Genomic DNA, 19076 nt, shown 5'->3' on the forward strand with positions numbered 1-19076 from the left:
CAACTGATATGCTTAGACTAGAAATGTTCCATAGCTCAGCCAGGAAGTGGGCTCCAGTTCCGGTCAACAGGCAGGCAGGCTCCTGAACTTTAGGTTAAGGACCAGTTCCAGTCAGGGGCCTCAGCCACACCTCTAGTCCCCAAGTGCTCTTATTATCTAAAAGTAACCTAGTAGCCCTGTTTCAGGGAAGCCAGAATGCAGTTGTGAGGGAAACCTGACACTTGGTCCTAAGACCCAGGGAAATCACAAATTGATTTATGCTGGTGAAACTTTGCATTCAGTGAAAGGAACTTAGATTTAAAAAAAAAAAAAAAATCCTTTCAAAATTGTATTGTTCATTTACTTGAGTTTTAAGAAGTGAAATTCCTAGGAAGTTATGTCCCATATGAATCTTAGTAACACACACACACACACACACACACACACACACACACACACACACACGTAGGGTTATTAACACAATCCTTGGAGCAATTGCAAGGCTCGACAGAAACACATAAAAGACTTGAAAAATCACAAGTATCAAAATGTGGAACAGCTCTTAGTTTATCCGAAACCTCATTTTTATGATCTTAAAACGATGGACAAAAAAATGTGTAAAAACTGTGTTAGACTGTTGCTTGGAGCTATGCTCAGAATCTAAAAGAAGCCTGCTGACTGGTAAAAGAATAATCAATAATTTGGTCAGGGACATACTGCAGGCTTCCAGGTTTCAGAAATCAGGTAAGGATGTTTCACAGGATGAAATTGGGTTTATAATAATGGCCTTTGCATTTTTTTGTATTATACTGTGGTTAAATTTAATGAAATGTGAATAATATCTTCTCCTGACAACACTGTCCACTACTCATCTTTATTTTCTTTACAAATTACTTAATGCTGAGATCAAAAATTTCAATTGTAATTAAAATATTATTGTTTGTTCCATTAAAATACATTCTTTCAAGAAGTCTATCTTAGAAATATTGGTTCATGTGTTCCAAAGTGAGTGGATTCCATCAATGCAATTCTTGGCTTACAAATGTTGTTTGTGGCTTTGTGTTAACTTGGTGACTCAGCCAGTGTCTCTTTAGCCTGCATTCTATGATTGATAGTTTTGGGTTAATTTCTTCCCACTTACCTGCTTCAGCCTTTTGCTGCTTCTCAATCTTTTCCAGGCGCCCTAGCAAGGAGTCAATTTTAGTTTTGATCTGGGTTAATTCTTTCTTGATTGTCTGTAACTCATCTGATTTCACTGGAAAGGAAAAGTGGAAAGAAAACAAGACATCATATGGACCACTTAGAACACAATTCAAGACACAGTGCTTCTCAAGATTGTCTTATAGAATTTCCAATGAATCATCAGCTTCCTGTCACAGCTAGTCATCCTGAAATAGTGCATGGCTTTCTAATTAGAAATAATGATTCTCAGTGACATGAGAATCTGATACTTAATGTTCTAACTGAAGGTCACATGAAAGGATAAAGAATTTGAGAACATCTCCAACAGAATAGTGCTGGGTCTTGACTTCCTCAGGCAAGTAAGAGAATATGCCTTCATAAAACTTCAACGTAACACTGACTTGGCTTAAGGCTTAGTGATATCTGTGCACTGCTTTGAATAACTATGTTGTGAAATACATACTTTGTATGCTTTGATATTGAGACAGTGCACTTCTCCATCATCCACTACTAATGGCTACACATGAGTTATATTTTTAAGTCAGTGCTTTGAGTGATGATCAAAATAAAAGTATCACATTTGTCATTAAGAGACTTCCTGAGCCCTTTCCAAAAATAAAGTGACAGATTGTACATACTTATTCTTAAGCCATGGGGTTGGTGGAAGGCAAACACACAGGCCATCCTCCGGAAAATATTTACCTGAATTTAACTTATTTACATGTATGTTTTGAGATAAGATATCACATGTGTTCTCAAGCTGTCCTTGAATGCACCATCCTTCTGCTTCAGTCTCCTGAGTGCAGGAATTACAGACATATGACATCCTATACAACCTTACTGATATACGCATGGCAATTTGTTCCAATTCTAGCTTTTTGGTATTTGATTTGGTTTCTAAAGAGTAGATAGGGCTTGTTATGAATGGCAATTTTTCATTTTTAAAGAAGCATTTCAAAGGACAACAAACATAAGTTGGAATTTAACCCAGTAGTTGAGTGCTTGACTTGCAGCAAATAGCTCCATGTTGGGTCCCCAGCAATTAAAAAAAAAAAAAAGATTAAAAATCAGATAAGAGAGACAATCTATCTTAATAGCTAGTTGCCAATTAAATTAACTATTTATTTTAAGGGGCTTAAGGAAACTTCTGGGCATATGTTGAAAAGATGCTCCATTCTACCACAAGGGCACATATTCAACAATGTTCATATAAGCTTTGTTCATCATAGCCAGAGACTGAAAACAAGTTAGATGTTCCTAAGCCAAACAATGGCTTAAAAATGTAATACATTTACACAAGGGGGTGTTACTAAGATATTAAAAAAATAAACACATGAAATTTGCAAGGAAAGGGATGTAAGTAGAAAAAAAATAATCATCGTGACTGAGGAAATTCAGACCTGGAAAGACAAACACCGTATGTGCTCACTTATAAATGAACATTAGTTGTAAAGTAATGGATAATCATGTTAAAATCCATAGACCCAGGGAGGCTAAGTAACTCGGAGGGAAGGAGGGCTCAAGGTTGCAAGAGCAGTCTGTGTGTGTATGTGTGTGTGTGTGTGTGTGTGTGTGTACACGCATTCTCATGTTTTTGTACATGGATATCCTTGGAAAGGGAAAATAGACCAGATTTTGTGGGTGGACTGAGGGCAGCTGGGGCTGGAAAAAGAGGGTTCAGATTGGGGGTGGAAGGAAAGAGTACTGGGAGAGACAATGAGAACTAGGAGTATGTGATGGTTTGTATGTGCTTGAACCAGGGAGTAGAACTATTAGATGGCTTGGCCTTGTTGAAGTAGAAGTGTTACTGTGAGTGTGGGCTTCAATACCTTTGCCCTAGTTTCCTATAAGCAAGTCTTTCTCTAGTGGCCTTCAAATGAAGATCTAGAACTCTCAGGTCCTCCTGCACCATGCCTGCCTAGATACTGCCATGCTCCTGCCTTGATGATAATGGACTGAACCTCTGAACCTGTAAGCCAGCCCCAATTAAATGTTGCATTTATAAGAGTTGCCTTGGTCATGGTGTCTGTTCACAGTAATAAAATTCTAAGACAGAGTATTTCTGGGGCAAGGTAGAAACCCCCTGCAATGGAAACTCCCAGGAATCCACTAAAGTGACCCTACTAGAAACTCGTGGTAGGGGAGATGGAGCCTGAACTGGGAAGCTTCTGTAACCAGGCAAGGTGTGCAGTGGAGAGATTGAGATATCAACCCAACCATGAAACCTTTGACCTACAATTTGTTTTCCCTGTGAGGTGTGCTGAGTAATGGTGACACAGAAATTGTGGGAGTACTCAACCAATGACTAATCTAGGTTGAGATCCATGCCACAAAAGGGAGCCCACCCCTGACACTGGTGGGTAAGGAAATAGAGGCTGGGTCAGGAAACAGAGGCTGGATAGCCCAGTGTGCTAGGATAGAACCAAACACAACTGGCAAAATTAATAAATACATAAATAAATAAATAAATAAATAAATAAAGCCATGAAAATGATTCCTACTGATATTCAGCTATACTCATAGACTCATATACTCACAGCATTGTCATTACTAGAGAGGTTTCATAAAGCACCTGATAGGACCAGATGCAGAAACCCACAAACAAACACTAGGCTGAAATCTGGAACTCCTGTGGAAAAGGAGAAGAAAGATGTAGGAGCCATGGAGACCAAGGACACCACACAAACATGGTTCACAGAATCAACTAATCAGGGCTATAGGGGCTCACAGAAAGTGACAGTGAGCCTGTGTGGCTCTGCATATGTTTTATGGTTATGTAGCTTAGTGTTCTTGTGAGGCTCCTGCCAACAGGAGCAGGGGGTCTCTGAAGTTTTGACTATTTTTAGGACCCTTTTACTTCCACTAGGTTACCTTGTCTAGTCTGAATACTAGGTGCCTAGTCTTATTATAACTTGATATGCCATGTTTGGTTGCTGTCTCTGGAGAGCTGCTCTTTTCTGAAGGGAAAGAAGGAGATCTGGGGGAGAGGAAAGGGGTAGGATGAGAAGATGGAGGGGAAAATGTAGTAGAAATGTAATATATGAAAGAAGATAAATAAAAAACAAAGAAAAAACAAAAGGACAATATCATACTTAAATAACAATTATCTATATATGAAGAAAAGGGCCAGGAAATGTCATCTACTGGGTATGACACAGCTTGAATAATGAAGATATCACAGAGGCTGTGTACTGCCTGCATTAAGCCTACATAAGACTGGGCCTGTCAACAACCAATCAGAGATCGGGAAGGACTCACTGGGCCATACTCCTGCTTGTTGGATTATGGGCTGCCGGAAGTGGCAGTCATTATCCTCAGTTTTGTATCCATTGGTGATTTTCCAACAATAAGCTCATGTTACACAGATCTCCCTGGTTATATATAATGGCTTGTAGAATAAAGCCAAAGGGCATGATTGTGAAATGAGTCAAATGAAGGGGCAGAGCTTAATGGAGATGAGAGGAAGAGAAGACGGGATAGAGAATGACGAGGATGCACAGAATGGTTAAAGAACAAATTTAATAATGAAGTTACATAAAAGTTAAGGATATATAATATGATAACTTATTTTGACAAATTCCATGCATTGCTCATATTTTAATTATCTGAAACCACATATGGTTTTGTTAGGGGTCCACAACAGAGATTTTAAAGTGCAATAGACTTAATAGTCCCTGAGATTCATTAGGAAAGCTTTGGGTACTACTACGGCTTCAGTACAGACCTGTGCTGCCTACCTCGGCTATACACATTTTTTTTTTTTTTGTCATTTTTACTTCAATTTTATATTCACGATAGCTTAGATCTTCTGAAGAAATTCTGAATACATTAGTGCTAACTCTTAATTTGATATATTTGTCAATTCTAATATATGAAGTATTATACTATACATAATACAGTAGGTCTCAAATGATAGAAAAAGATTTTTCCTAAAACATAAAAATGGAATACTTCCTCCTTATTAAATCAGAATTTTAAAGTGAAGTCTTTTGTTTTCTCTAGTGCAAAGTACTTTGTAAGATTAAAAACTGCAAGAAACAAGAGTCTCCTGTAATTCCATGGTAGAACTAATCAACTATGAGGAAAATGCACTTTTAACAGTGACTCCCTCTGGATGTCAATTATTTTTGATATCAAAATACCACTGTTAAATTGCAGATAAATTTGAAAAACACCATCTGTCACTATGAAAAATTGATTTTACTTTGAAGAATGATACTCGCTTCCTTTGGTGGAGTCTTATCATGTAGTTTTACTAAAATCTATCAAATGTAATAGAAAATATTTAATCTGATAAAAGGTTGCAATGATAAAAATAGAACTGCTAGAAACTAATAGAATATATCTGAGAAAATAATTTAATCCTTAGCTCTGATTAATTTCAGTTTATCATACTAGAAAACATAAATTGATGAGTCACCAATATCTAACATTATTAAACCTACATTAGAATGCACCTAGATATTGGGTTTACATGATACAAACCTGTGTAAGTGTCCAGGGAACCAAGCTTTGAGGTTTAGACTTAACACCAGTGTTTTGTAAGACCAACGAATGATTGTATTAATATTTCAGTCTAATTGATATTTATAAGGGTGCACATTTCCTTCTGTCAGTTCTTCAGGGTCCAACCATGTAATAATGGACTGAGTCTCTAGCCGTGTGTAGACAGACTGACTGGCTCCTCCTGGCCTGAAAGCATGAAGTAGTAACATGAGTCCCAAGAGCAGGCTGGATTAACAGTGCTTTCTTCCTTTCCCACAGTTATGGAAGTCAATGTCTCATCTTAATGCTGTATGTGGAAGAAGGTCTATCCATGCCTAGGCAGTGGGCTGCAGTCCATCGTGTACTTTTCTCCATCAGAGTCAATGTCTTTCTGGTCTTGTGCTCTCATGACCCATTCCTAATGAGAAGTTCTCAGAGGGGCAACTCTGTGCCTCTTTTGCTTTAACTTCTGTCTCCCTCTTTACTTTTCACCCACTTTCTCTCTGCTAACATTTTCTTTGTAACATATTGTAACATATGTAACCCTGTGGAATGCTAATTAACTCATTCAGACAGGTGCTCCTTTACTAAGAATCTGTGTTTCTAGACTTAGAATTTTAGAAATCTAAGAAGGTGTTTTTCCAAAACCTACATATTAAACTAGAATTAAACACAGCTGTGGGTCCAATATAGCTGCAGACAGTTTCATTCATTCTCATTCGGCCTGTGCTTTCCCCTCACCAAGCCACTTTCAGACAGTTCCTGATGGGGTATTTATAAAGCATCAGCCTTATACATAAGTGAAAAATTCCAGAATCTCTTCCTTTTCTATAACAAGAGAGATAAGAAACACATTTATGAAAAGTGTTATCATATTATTCCAAATGTCTTCCATGTGATTTGAGTTTTGAATGCTCGTGACATAACTGGTCACACTATTTTGGCAGGCTTTATAACCTTTAGGGGATGAGATATGGCTAGAAGAAGTCAGCCTTAATTAGTATGTTTGTCTAGTCTACTTCTTGTCTTGCTTTCTTGTTTCTTGGTTCTTGATCATATTAAAAGTTATATGCTTACCTACCATAATGTTTTGTTCAATACAGTGGACCAAATATGGAGAATCCCCCTCTGAAACCCTGAGTGAAAAATCAAACTCCCCTGATTTAAGTTGTTTCTAGAATATGGTCACAGTACAGAAAGTGATTAATGTACAAACTCAACTTTTAAAAATGGTATTAATATCTAGAATATTCTATGAGTGTATGTTCAACTCTATATTCCATGTCTTCTCTAAGCCCACCAGTCATTTACAGAACAGCTTCCTGTTAAAAGAGAAAGTTTGTTATCTGTCTGACTTGGTGAAGTGATCTGGAACTGCTAGGAAGTTTTCTCTACCTTTGTAATTTTTATCCTCTTTTCTAGAGGAAATAGGCACAAACTTCTTAGTACCATGTTCAGAGCATCAATAGTACCTGTAAGTGGTAAAAGAACTTATTATGATTCATGCTATTATTATATTGTACTATTGTACAAACATGTTTCTCTAATCAAAGGTTTTTCTGTCACCCAAATGTGTCTCTGAAAATCTACTCAACATTTTATGGGTTTAGACTTGTTTGCATATGAATACCTCTTTTACAAATTCACTGCAGAGTGAGTTTCTCACCTGTAATCTCTTTAATGGTGCCGCACATTTACTGCTACACATTCACTGATTATTGACTTTTTTTTTTGCATCTCTGTATTCTACAGTAAATGATAAGTTTCTTGAGTGAATATGTCTTGATTAAGCACTTGGGATATTCAACACCCCATTCTGTGTGTTTTGATAGTCTCCCCTCAGCCTTTATTGATTAGCCAGCTCCTGCTCTGAGGCTTAGGGATTGAATCAGCCATTTTTTATTTTAAAATGATTGTAATGACTTAAAAGGAGATGTTAAATCAAGTAAAGTTCCAAAGAAAAAATTGTGTTTTGTTATAATAAGTGGGATTTTGAAAATATATAGGTAGAATTTGGGGCAGCTGTGGGTCACAGGGTCAATTGACAATTGTACACTTGCTTAGCCTCTAGAACTAAACTTCTTGTGTGAAAAGAGTGCCTTCAATTCTTTCTTTTCTGATATCAGATTAACAATAGAACTGTGTCTGGACACAGTAAACAATAAATACTAGAAAATTTTTAGTATACATATATGTAGATATCATGATTTCATGCTAGTTTCAACGAGGTTAACACATGTTATTTCTTAACCTTTATGTATATGACAGGCAAAAATAATTATAAAACAAAAATCTTAGGAACTGACAAAGAGGGAGCGTAAGCAGCCAAGCTGTCAAAAATGTAAGTATCATATAACTATAGCCATGTCTTTTCTAAATGTTATGATGAAAGAAAAGGACAGAAAAGCATGGTTTTGGCAACTAACCCAACTACCCTTTTGACTTTTTAATAATTCCTTTAACTAATAATCCTTATATGTGAAGATATATTGGATAAAATACAGCATCCTTTTTAATAAAGTATGAAACAGTGACAGTAGGGAATGTTTTTCTGAAAACACTTAATATTTTCAGTCAACTTACTGTTAGAAAATTGTGGTAAAATTATTTCATTAACATATTGCCAATTAGATGTAACTACTGAAGATTGAATTTTCATCAAAAATTTACAAATTTGTGAAAATTATTTCTGTTTTGCTTATTTCCAGTGCATCTGCCCTGCTCCAACCTTTGTTGTTCTTTTTAATAATTTGAAGCTGTATTCACAACTCCTGGACATTCCTTAAATGTGTCGTGAAGTCTTAGACTCACCATTCACTTCTGAAATCGTCAGTTCCAAGTTGACAACAGTACATGAATCCCCATCTCCAATCCCATTCTTCAGCAAGTCATCCTCCTCCCAACCTAACTTCTCTCAGATGTTGTTACTTCCACTTCTTGATGCTTTAAATGTCTATTTGTCAAGGTCACAATTGTTTTGCTTAAGTGTTTGATATATAACAGAAAAAATATTAAGGAAAATAGATTATTGTAAGTTTCTTGCCCAGAAGCTGTGTCCAGCACTGGACAGTAATGAGAAATTCCCTATAATTATGTAACTCTAATCCTACATGGAAGACAGCAATATACAGAGACAAAACAGAAGTTAGAGAGAGCCTGACTTTTCCATTAGATTTTTCATTTTATATGAAGTTGTGGGGAAAATTTTAGTGCTAACAGGATATTTCAACAGAAATCTCAGTGAAAGGAGGAAGCAGTCAAAGGGAGATAAAGGTTGAGACTGATATAGAGAAGAATAGTACACACACAGGATGAAGTCTATAGGCAGATACTTTGGAAAGGAAATGAATGTGGCTGGAGGAAAATGGATGGGTAGAAGGATAGTATAGGGAGTCAGTGACTGAAGCAGAATGCAGAGATGAACATGGGTTTTGGGCGCCATAGAGGAACTGTTAGACATCTCAGAGCACCATACTGAAGAGTCTGTGGGATGATGGGCAGAGTCAGTAAATCACTGAGGCACTGAGAATAATAGTCCAAGGGAGAGTTGATGGTTGATTGGATTCGACCAATACATTGTGTGGGTGGGGTATGCAAATACAGGTCAAAATTGAGCAGTTGTGTATGTGGCTATGAAATTGAACAAAGAGGTCAGAGGTGGAAAACAAACTAGGCAGCTGACAATGAGAGGTGGCATTCTCAGTTAATACACACAACGAGTCTTTCCTAATTTTTTTGTGTTACAAGGTGTTTTGGGAGAATCAGTAGTTGTTTCTTCAAAGAAAAACTCTGCATAAATTATCCAATAAAATTATAAGACAAGTATTTTGTTATAAAACACATCTGTACTATTGAGTATAGCTTCTTTTTCTATGTATAATTGTAGGTCCTGAATCAAAAGCCTGATAAGTGAAAACAGTATTAGCTCATAAGACACATTAGCTTTTGTAGAAGGAAGAATGATGTTTGAGAAAGTAGGAGTCAGTTTCTATCATACAGATAAACTCAAGTAGTTTTCCTAAAGTATCACTGTAGAATTTTGTTAAAGAGTAAAACTATACCAAATTATTGCAAATATGTTTTCTCTAGAGTACATTTATTTTGTGGTAAATATCATTGCATTTTGACATAGTCAAAAAGTAATGATTGGTTCTTTTTTGTATCATGAGATATGATTTATATAGGAAATTAAGCATGCAAGCTGATACTATCTTGTTATGTGTATAATTTTGATTTATGTGGTGAAAAATAGTTCAATTTATTTTAATCACCTCTGTATCCAGTCTATTCAGAGACAAATAAAGAATCTGGAGATAAGTTTCTAGATCAATGATTCATAATGGAAAGCAACTTTGCCCTGTAGTGGACATGCTACACTAATTAAAGACAGTTTGTACATTAAAATTAAAGGATGGTATATAATGAACATTTTATCTGTTGACTATTCTATAATCCAAAATCTATTTCATCATCATGCAAAAAATTATTTGACAAAATAAGTAGTAAAAATTCTAGGATTTAAAACTCTGGATTTTATGATTATTTGAAATGTGTATTTGATATTCCACATTTAATATTCCTAATACTACAAATGTATTTTCTGATCTTTTTGATTGTATCAAAAATTGTATCATTTCTTTTTTTCCCTTTCTTCATTCCAAATCTTCTCATATACCCCTTCTTGCTCTGTTTCAATTCCATGGGCTCTTTTATCATTAATTAACTACATTTCTATAAAATAGAGGGATTATATGTATACATGAATAATGAAGATGAAGAATGAGGCTTAAGTTCCATAAATTAAAGATGAACAACTGATATGGGTTTAAGAGGACAGTGATGACCTCAAGCTCTAAAAAGTCTAAATTTGGCCCTAGAGTAGTGTTACTCAGGCTTAGATCCTGGGAAACTGTCACAAATAATTATTAGTAGATTTATAATATAACACAATGTGCCAGTAAAACATTCCTTAAGATGAGGAAACACTTTCAATTAGAGCTATATGAACATGAGTTTAGAAACTCTGAGAAAAGACTGCAGTTCAGTTCAGAAAGTGTGGAGAAGATGAGAAGTTGAAGGACAGGCCAAATTCTCTGGGAGAAACAGAGATTTTGATTTTTTTATTGGCCATTGATATTAATTTTGATTTTAGCCTGAATTGGCAACATTTTAGGGTTCTGCTGATGTGGCAATAGGAGTGATGAAGAACAAGAATTCATGAAAATCATTCAGATGTCTATCAGAGTAGATAATATTCTGCTTAAGAGTTGGCCTGGTTATAAAGCCCATGGAGGAGAGGCAGACGTGCTCTGGAGTTAGTGGCAGGACCTATACTCATATGGTTTTATAATTCTACCATGGAAAGACTAGACCCATCTTATATGTTAATGAAGTACAGAGATATCTTATAGTCTGTTTTTAAAATAACAATTTTATTTACCTATCCATTTACTCAGTTTTACTAGCAGGAAATATTTGTTTCATATTAAGGTATGAAGATAGCTCTACAGTGAAGGTTTTATTTTGAATATGAGACATGAAAAGAAAGTGTTCTGGATACAAAACACAACTAAATATGTCAAAGTTACTATTGGATTCCACACAGAGCAATTTCATATCCCACGCTTTTCATGATATAATATGCAGTAATAATAATAATAGAATTAACAAATAACATTATGGAATATAATGTCCCCAAATATTTTGCATACACAAGTAAATTTTTCCTTTTGAGAACTACTAAATACATAAGTATTATTTGCATTTTAGAGGTAGAAACTATGAAAATTCATGCAGGGATTGAAGGAATTATCAAAGGTTACAGATTCAATACACTCTGGGACACACATTCTGCTCACAGTTTTCTCTGGGACTGGACACTAGACAGTCAGTCAAGCCTCTTATTTCCTTCGATATTCTCTCTACGTAGGAATGGTGTCTTAATTTATTTTTTCAAAGTCAGTAACCTTTATAAACTTAATTTAACATTATTCTAATCAGCATCAATAAATACTTTGGTGAACTGTCCCCACTGTTTTGATATTTGACCCTCAATAGTGAAAAGATGAGAGTGTTTAATGTTCAATGATATCTTTGGGTGATGTTTATTTTCATCATAATCACATGCTTTTTTCAAGAAGACGCAAATACAGAAAGTCATACTATTAAGAAAAGCAGTCAAAAACAATTTTTTTCATGTAACTGAGCTACCTCTAACTTCCTGTCTATGCTTTGTGGCTTTTATAATTATCTGTCACTAATTTTTACCATTTAATGTACCCTGAAGGCTATCAAATTTACTTATTTTTTATCCTGGTAGACATTATAATTTAAATTAATTGAATATATTGACTAGTTGCTTCTTTTTCTCAAGAAATATCTCATGCCATCAAATTTATAAGGTGATTATCTTTAATCATAAATCTTTATGCTATGTCTTTGATAGATGGCTAGGCAGGTTTGTCACAGTTTAAATTTTAGTAATTTAAAAAGAAACTAAAATGTACATAAGCATCTAATTTCATTAAGCCCTTTATTTTTTTAGCTAATACATAGAAAAATTATATACAATGACAATATAGAATGAGATGATTTAACACATGTATTCCATTTTTAAATTGATTGAAGATAAACACACACATATATACGTATATGTATATACTTTGCATATAGCATTACATATATTGCAGAGGTAAAATACACATTTCATATACTGCACTATACATTGTGTGTGTACATAATGACTATTTGTATTTACTCTATTATGCAAGAGTACATTATCAAGACATATTTACTATTGAGCTTAAATGATATTTGAATCTGGAAAGGTACGATAATGGCACTCATATCTTGGGTTAGCCATCTAATTGGATATAAGCCCCATTCAGTGGGAAGCAATTAAAACCTAGTACTGAAAACCCAGGTAACTACCTAATTGCTGATGAATATATGGAACCTAGGAGAGAACCAACCTTCTGCCACTTTCCAAATCTATTATTATCTTTAAACTTATTCTAAATACTTATCCTGATACTAACATGCAAGTGTAGTTCTCACCCATCATCAAAGAACCTTCTTTTTTCAGAAGACAGAGGTAGTTACAGAAATCTGTAATTGTTCAAAATGCAGAAAGCAACTGGCTATGGGGTTTACATCTCCCAATTAATATATAACCCCTACAGATAAAGCTAAAAAAACATTGAGAAAAAGAAAGCCCAAAGATTGTAAGAGCCATTGGATTGGGGCATCTGCTGTAATACTGTGTCTCATGTATGTCATGTCAGGAAAGTTACTCCCACAAATTATCAATAAAATGGTTGTCTAAATAAACTGTAAACAATAAGAATGTCAATGGATATGCCAATATGGATGGATAAATCTCTCACAAAGCATTACCCATAGATGAATAGCTACTAGTAATTAATAATTACAAACAGCAAGATAACCAGACTTCACCAAGAATGAGCCCTCTAATTGGTTGTCCAATATTAATGGTCAGTCCTAAATACATATTCATAGAAGCAACCGTGAATAGGATCAGCAGGTTGTATTTATATGTGTATTGATATACATATAATTCATGGTCTATTAGTTGTTATATACATAACTATTTCTAAATTCATAAATACAACCTGATAGATCTTAGATCTGTATACTATCATTTGCATATATGTCTCCAAGGCTGAATATATAGTAGTGGGTCACCAACTGATGTACTCTTCCCTGAGGAAGACTATTTTTCCCTTCTCAGGATTCCTTAGCTTCTTGTCCTTCTCTGTATGGGGCTGGGGCCTGTGTGCTTTCACACACTCACATTAGCATGTCTATTGGTGTCCATATTCAGCTCAGGATTGCACAGTCATGTTTGGTGAGACTTTGTGGGTCCCACTCTCTCACAGCAAACTGCCTGATACTGCAGATCCTATATTCTTTCACTCCACTCTTCCATGGTGATCCCTGTAACTATTCTGTAGATGCACTATGATTTGTTACTAAGATTCACAACTCTGTATAATGATCTTGGTTCTGGCAAAGAGAAGTTTTCTTGATGAAAGCTGAGGACTACATTACATTTCAGGGTTCTGATGGTTTAGTAAAGTAGTCTTTGTAGTTTCTCTTCCAAGACTGACTGATGATTTTACTAGCCCCAGGGAGTAAGCTAGTACCTGTTAGTCATGATTTCCCTCGTTCTGAGAAGGTCTTAAGTGAAATTAGAAAGCACAAAGGTATGCATGCTGCTACTCCCATAGGGATATCTCTGTGGTTCATAGATGTCAGAACTTGGTAGGATTGTTGTTTACTTCCTTCTTTTGGAAGCTTACATGATGCCATCTGGTATCATGAAACCTAGTCCTCAGGGCAGAAGACTGTAGGCTCACTGAATGGAATACATGGTGTCTTTAGCAATAGGTACTTATCTTCTGCACATCTGGAGGGCACCCAAGAGCAATAACAATAGCTTGTAATGTTTTTTTGTATCTCTTGGACAACCCTGACCAACAGTTCAAAAGAGGACTTCTCACATCACAAAAATAAATAAATAATAATCACAGTAAAATAACTTTAAATTTTTAAAAAGAAAATTGTTTAAAATGGTTGTCACTCTATGGGGATGATATACAGAGGATAAGGAAATTGAAAGGGCAGCAGGATAAGGGATGGGAAGAGACAGGGATAATATACAGAGGGTCAGGAAATTGAACAGACGTGTGCAGCAATGGGTGATGGAGAACTGGGGGGGGGGGGGGTAGCTACCAGAAAGTCCCAGATGTCAGGAAAGTAAGAGGATCCCAGGACCCAATGTGAATGAGATTAGCTAAAATGCCCAACAAAGGGGAGGGAGAACCTGTAGAGACCATATCCACAGGTTAGTGAAGACCACCTGTTGAGGAATGGGGCCGCCCACTCATCTCCAAACTTTTAACACAGAATTGCTGCTGTCTAAAGGAAAATACAGAAACAAAGTGTGGAGCAGAGACTGAAGTAAAAGGTATCCAGAGACTGCCTCACCTGGGATTTTATCCCATTTGCAGACACCAAACCCAGACACTATTGCTGATGCCAAGAAGTGCTTGCTGACAGAAGCCTGATATAGCTGTCTCCTGAGAGGATCTGTTAGACCATGACAACTACAAATGCAGATGCTGGCAGCTAACCGTTGGACCGAGGGAATTGAACTCCTGAGGAGGAGTTAGAGAAAGAACTGAAGGAGCTTAAGGGTTTTGCATGTCTCCAGCTGCATATGTAGCAGAGGATAGACTTATTTAACATCAATGGGAGGCTTGATGTCCCAGTATAGAGGAATGCAAAAGCAGTGAGGTGGGAGTGGCTGGATGAGTGGGAGGGAGAGCAGCCTCATAGAAGCAGGGGGAGGAGGAATGAGATAGGGGCTTTTCGGAAGGGAAACAGGGAAATGGGATAACATTTGAAATGTAAATAAAACATCAAATAAAAACATTATTATTGTGTACAGTTGTGGAGTACAAAGCACTGTTTTATGTATGTAAATGTGATATAATTAATTAAAGCCAAATAACATAAAAAATGATTGTCACTCTTCAGTGTTCACTTTTGCAAAATTATCACAATAAAATATTTTTACTTTATATGATTTTCTCTTCAGCAGAATTCAGAAATATAAAAAATTTTGAAATAAGAAATAATGCTGAGTTATAGTACTAATTTCTCCTTGCCATATCATTAAATAATACAAAATACCTATTAAAAGTATAAAAGATATACAGTTCAGTGAAATATTTCTCAGATTATATCAATATAAACACCATACTTAATCATTTCATTCAGAATTTTAATTAGTGATTTAAGTTTGTAAAACTTGATTATTCTGAGAAAACAGGATTAATTATATAAGAAAATAGATAGAGATGGAAATAACCACACTGAGTAATGTAAACAAGACAAAAAACCAAGCATCATATGTTTTCTTTCATTTGCTGATATAAGTTTTGAATCACCAGATCTTATGTTTCATTTTGAATACCCACATAGGTAAGTTTATTAGACACCAGAGACCAATGAATGAATGAATGAATGAGCTCAATACCAGGAATGGGCTACATCTTCTCTTGGTATTATTGGCTAGTGGGGGTCCACAGCTGCTGAAACCTTATAGGATGTTGTCAATGCTATTGGTTTCCCTCTAAAACTTGATGGTGAGAGCCCTTGAGACATAGGACATAGGACATCAAGATGGTACTAATCTGGAGGCTTCTTTGCTACTAGCTACTTTTCTTAGTCATGGAAGATATTGTGTACCTCATTGCAGAGAAAAAGTTTATCTATCTGCGAACCTTGTGAGCTATAATAATGAGCAGAAAGACATTTTCACTGGTGCAATATATACAACATTGTGGGAGTAAGTACCATTTTCTGATTGAATTTAAATCCCATTTTACAAGATGAAATTCAAACCTAGTACCATTATTAGTTGAAGAGCCTACATATCGATAGGCTACAGACTCTAAGGGAGAAACTAACACTATGAATTTGTAAGTGAAGAAAATATTAATTTATCAACTATTATTTAATCATTATAACTATAGCTTATTGTCTTTCTCAATCCTCTTCTTTTTTAGGAGCTGTTGATTAACCAGAGACATAAAACTGGGCAAGGTGGGGACAAAAAATATTTCAAAATTCTCAGCTCTACATGATACATATATACCTTCCAAGGTCCAGGTATCATGCAGAAAGAGTTTAAGAGCCAGGGGAGATTGAAACAGTGTCTCAACTACACACATAAACTCACATGTGTGTATGTATGTAGAAGATATGTGCAAATCCAAACCAGACCACTCCTAGAATAGATATGGTGACTATAATCTCATCCCCTAGACAAAAAGATATTGGCAACTGATAGCGAGAGAGAGAGAGAGAGAGAGAGAGAGAGAGAGAGAGAGAGAGAGAGAGAGAGAGAGAGAGAGGAAGAAGAAGGAGGAGGAGGAGGAAGAGGAGGAGGAGGAGGAGGAGGAGGAGGAGGAGGAGGAGGAGGAGGAGGAGGAGGAGGAGGAGGAGAGGGAAAGAAAGAGTGAACAGAGGGTGGAGGAGGGAGAAAGGAGGGGGAGAGCTGGAAAACAGAACTAACTGAATGATTTTATTATCAAGAGACTGGCATAAAATAACTATTAAGAGCTCTTGCTTTTCTCAGGATCCTGCTAGTAAGACAGGAAAACTCAGCAGTTGAGTTTTATAAGATGGTGCCTGTCACACATGGCCAAGTCATAAGCCAAGCATATTCCTAAATTGGTACCTATAAAATCAGGAGGTGCTATCTTCCAAGGGGATAGTTGAAAATAAAATGTGTATACACACACACTGTAAAACCATAGGCTATAAGATGAAGGCTGATAAACGTTCTGCAAAGTTGTGGGTAAGACTTAGTGGTGAACTGAGCTGCATATTCTAATGCCAGTGGTATTTCTGCTGGTATACCACTTTGCTAGTGAGCTCTGGAAAAAATGTATACAATGCTCTGGATACTTCCTTTTTATAAAGGATTAATATAAAACATGATGCAAACACAGAATGCAATTTGAGCCTCATGTTTCCACAAGAGCCAAATTCAATAATTTTCTTAACTCTTAATGATGATTTGATGACATATTAGAATGCTTAGATGTTTACCAGACATCTATTCTCTCTTATTCTGACTCAAAACAAAATTTACATTACCCATTTGCAGAATAGATTTGAAGTAAATGCACAGAGAATAGCAAACCTATGTTTGCTATTATGATTCCATTAGCTAAGGCTTTCTACATCTCTCTACATGTCAGTGAACTCAGCAAACCAAACTCAAGTTTCTAGAAAGTATTTGTTGCTTCTTCCTGAACAGTTTTATAGGCCACTTTCACGGAAAAGTAGAGTAATGTGACAGTGAGTTTTAATATTTTTTACGATGTGGCAATTGCTTCTTTCATCTGTTATTGGTACTATTTCTGGAGTCAATAAATTTCTCTTGTTTGTTTGTTTCTACATTTTCATAGGAAAATCCACACTATTGTTCATCTTTAAAATTGGTGTATTTGTTTCCCATGTCTTAAAAGTTTTGTGATATGGAATAAGCAAAACTTCTATGAAGCTGTCCTGGAGCTTGCTTTGTGTTTTTGTCTTCAGCCAAGATCCCTCTCCCCCCTTGCTTCCAGCTTCAATGGCTTCTTTGTTGTTCCACTGTGACAGTTTACATTTTTGACTACCATTCCTTGCTCTGCCTGATATGATAAAAATACATGCTTTTGTCTCTCAGCTCCTTCAGGTTTCTGCTAAAATATCCCTGGGAATAAGCAGTTGCTGGCTACTATTTGAACCACAGCTCTTCAAGTTTGCTCTAAGACATTCTTTCTCATATACTAATAGTATAACAGCTTCACTCCTAACTTTTTTTTATTAAAATATAATTTCAAGGAAGACAGAAAATGTGTTACTATTTTCTTTAGTGGTCATATTCTAATGAAAGTGTAGAGATTTTTCTCAGTCAATCCATATGAATTTTCAAATATACACAGTTAGAAAGCTGGATATTTCTATATATCACTGACGCCTGTGAAAGCATCATTGCTACTGGCTAGTTTACATAGTGCTGGAAGATGTTACACACTCCACTGGAGGAGAAAACCTCATCAATCTATGAGTTTTAATTATTTTTGAAATATATATTCAGATACATATCTCATAATGACATAGGTAATTGGTAAGTTACTCTTTAAAACATCTATTATATCATTTGTCAATTTTTTATGAGTGATTATCTTAATTCTGAAACATCCAAAGTACATATTATTTCCAAGTTTCTCTGAAAAGAAAGACTATGCATTCTTTTCAAGTGACAGTGTTTCCTTACTAAAAGCAACACATTCCATTTCTGGGCTTTATTCTATTACACACTGATAAGGCTGAGGACACAGTGTAATTTACAATGATAAATTCTATTAAAACCAGTCCTGGTTTACCTTCTTGACTCTCTATCTACTGTATGTAATGTGGTGGAAATCAAGAATAGATAATCAGTCATGTTGTTCCACTAATAGTAACTAGGTAACTATTCACCATAGTCCTTATGTAATGATGGCTATTCCTACTTTATGTACATGGAAATAAAATGGGGTGTTACTTACACTTAGAGCCTGATGAAGATGACCCACCAACAGTAGATCTGGATCCTCCCTTCATGGAAAAGATGCCTTTTCCCCTGCGTGTGGTGGTGACAGCCACTCTGGGACGTTTCAGTGGGATGACAGCCCGAGGAGGTGGAGGTACACGACCGTGGTAATCAAACAGCCTTCACAAACAAAAATGGTTGACAGTTGGTAAGATGCCCAAATGTTCTAAGAAACATTTGGATTATTCAAACGCTGCCCTGGCGAGATTTTATGGTGGCTATATTTTGCCCTTGTTTACTGTTCAGACAAGAT

General features: G+C 35.9%; 1 protein-coding gene across 7 annotated transcripts in view; it reads right to left on the reverse strand.

Annotated features, from left to right (window-relative positions):
• Window positions 1-19076, reverse strand: part of Ralyl (RALY RNA binding protein like) — a 677304-nt gene that overhangs the window by 48871 nt on the left and 609357 nt on the right. For all 7 annotated transcript variants that reach the window (XM_076911218.1, XM_076911217.1, XM_076911216.1 and 4 more), the window contains 2 exons: window positions 18780-18943; window positions 1121-1234 (listed from right to left, as the gene is read on the reverse strand). In XM_076911218.1, coding sequence (XP_076767333.1) covers window positions 1121-1234; window positions 18780-18943 — 278 coding nt within the window. The remainder of the gene's footprint in view (window positions 1-1120; window positions 1235-18779; window positions 18944-19076) is intronic.

This window comes from Arvicanthis niloticus, chromosome 13 (genome assembly GCF_011762505.2).
Source record: "Arvicanthis niloticus isolate mArvNil1 chromosome 13, mArvNil1.pat.X, whole genome shotgun sequence".
NCBI lineage: Eukaryota > Metazoa > Chordata > Mammalia > Rodentia > Muridae > Arvicanthis > Arvicanthis niloticus.